At 33.7% G+C, this 2,011-nt stretch overlaps 1 protein-coding gene across 3 annotated transcripts in view; it reads right to left on the bottom strand.

The window, feature by feature from the left end:
- The window catches only part of LOC107605284, a 3,978-nt gene extending 2,607 nt beyond the window's left edge, over positions 1 to 1,371 (bottom strand). For all 3 annotated transcript variants that reach the window (XM_016307112.2, XM_016307116.2, XM_016307115.2), the window contains exons 1-2: positions 929 to 1,371; positions 195 to 330 (exon numbers count right to left, since the gene is read on the bottom strand). In XM_016307112.2, the coding sequence (XP_016162598.1) occupies positions 195 to 330; positions 929 to 1,227 (435 nt within the window). In that variant the 5' untranslated portion in view covers positions 1,228 to 1,371. The remainder of the gene's footprint in view (positions 1 to 194; positions 331 to 928) is intronic.

Raw genomic sequence — 2,011 nt, forward strand, 5'->3', positions numbered from 1 at the left:
GTACATGATGATTGAGTAAAACTGAATTATACCGGGTAGAAAATTACCCAATTGCCTAAAATTAATCTCATTTTCATAATCATATCCATGTTGGATTATGGTTATATACGTAGTTACCACTATGTAAATTTGTACTGTTTCACTTTGAGAAGCATAAAAAAACTTCCAAATGTTGTAAAACTTCAAAATGGAACCTTAATTGCTGGATCAGTTTGCAGCAACTGGATTGTATCATATAATCGTTTATATCCCTCAGACAGAAATATGCTCGAATCAGAAGAGCTTGTGATTTGTCGATTTGAGCTCGAGGATGATACCGCTTCTATAAAACTGGCAAATCAATTTGAAAAGGAATACTTGAGTTTTTAATTGTTATGGTAGTTTGCGCAAGTCATTAATACACTAATTCTAGAAAAATTGAAACCACATGAAGAAGTGCAGTCCAATTCTTTTGACCGGGAAATACACAAAATAGTCCAGGTAGGAAATAGACTAAATAAATTGGAATTTTTGTTTATTTCCAAACAAATTCATCCCTCCTTAGCTAGATCTTATCATAAGACATACTAGTTACTCCTTCAAGACTACAAAAGAACACGGAATTAATTTTCAAGAATTTTTAAAGAATAAAAATTTGTTATGTACCAAAGTGTACCATATGATATTCTGACCGATTTGGTATTTTATTTGTTGTTTAAGATTAAAACGGGAATCAATTTAATGACTAAAATCTTTAAATTACCCATCAACATGTCCGAAGAAACTCGAAACCTAAGTCATGGTAATTTCCCCACAAATATTTCCAAAAATAAGCAAAATCCAGAACTAACAAGTTCAAATTATGTAAAAGCAGCTCAAGTAACAAAAGAAACTCCCAGAATGCTAACATTAGGTAAGAATAAGAAATTGAGAACTATATAGAACTCACTTTAGAAGAGCTGATATGGCATCCTCAACTTCCCGTTGAGATGGAACCGTTTCAAAGACGTGGTCGTAGAGACTACTGTTGGCTTTTTTGGCTACTTCTTTCGGATCCACCGGCATAAGCTCTCTACTAGGTTTATTGCTGTGAGAGATAGAAGTAGATAAGGTAGTGTTTGCGTTCGGAGGCTTGAGATTATTAGAAGAAGAAAATGAAGATGAAGATGGCGGCGGAGGAGAAAGCTTTTCCAGATTTGAGCTTAACTGAGGCACAGAAGGACGCTGAGGCATGGTTCCACCACCCATGACCGACTGAATTTCCAGATTCAAGGTTGTTGAGGTGAGCAATGATTGTCGCTGCTTACTCTCTTTTCTTATCTATGGATGCTACGTTGTGATCGGGTTGGTGTCATTTGACAGGCTTTTGGTACACTGGTTAATTATGGTGCACTATATTAATTCAGTCACTTTTTAATTTGAATATGGAAGAAAAGGTGGTGTTGGACTCAGATGTGGAGAATATAGGTGCTTTACAGTCATGTGGTATCAGTGAATAGAATTCGGACCATGCGAGTTCTTCCTTTCATAAAAAAATTCATAACAACAAACAACTCGTAGGGTCCGTTTTCTAGCTTCCGAAATTCATGTTTGCCTAACAACAAGTCGGACCATGCGATTTATTAAGTAAAATTTTAAAATCAAACAACTCGCATGGTCCGATTTGTGTACTTTGAATTTTTTTAATTTTTTTTAACACAAATCGGACCTTCCGATTTGTGTACTCTGAATTTTTTTTACTTTTAAACATAAATCGGAGGGTTCGATTTGTGTACTCCCATAATTTTAAAAAACACTAAAAATTACCATGTTAAAATATATCATTCATTTTATTTTCATATCAAAATTTTTTAACCTAATTCAGTTTTAGTAAGACTGAATAAGAAAAATAATAAAAACATAAAAATTTATTATTCTCTTCGTACAAATTCTCTGTCATAGAATTATCCTTTCAGTAAACCAATCCATTTTCTACTACAGCAGAAGTTGTTTATCAATTCGATTAAAGTATTGGATCACTATGATTCAAGGT

This window comes from Arachis ipaensis, chromosome B06, assembly GCF_000816755.2.
Source record: "Arachis ipaensis cultivar K30076 chromosome B06, Araip1.1, whole genome shotgun sequence".
Lineage (NCBI taxonomy): Eukaryota > Viridiplantae > Streptophyta > Magnoliopsida > Fabales > Fabaceae > Arachis > Arachis ipaensis.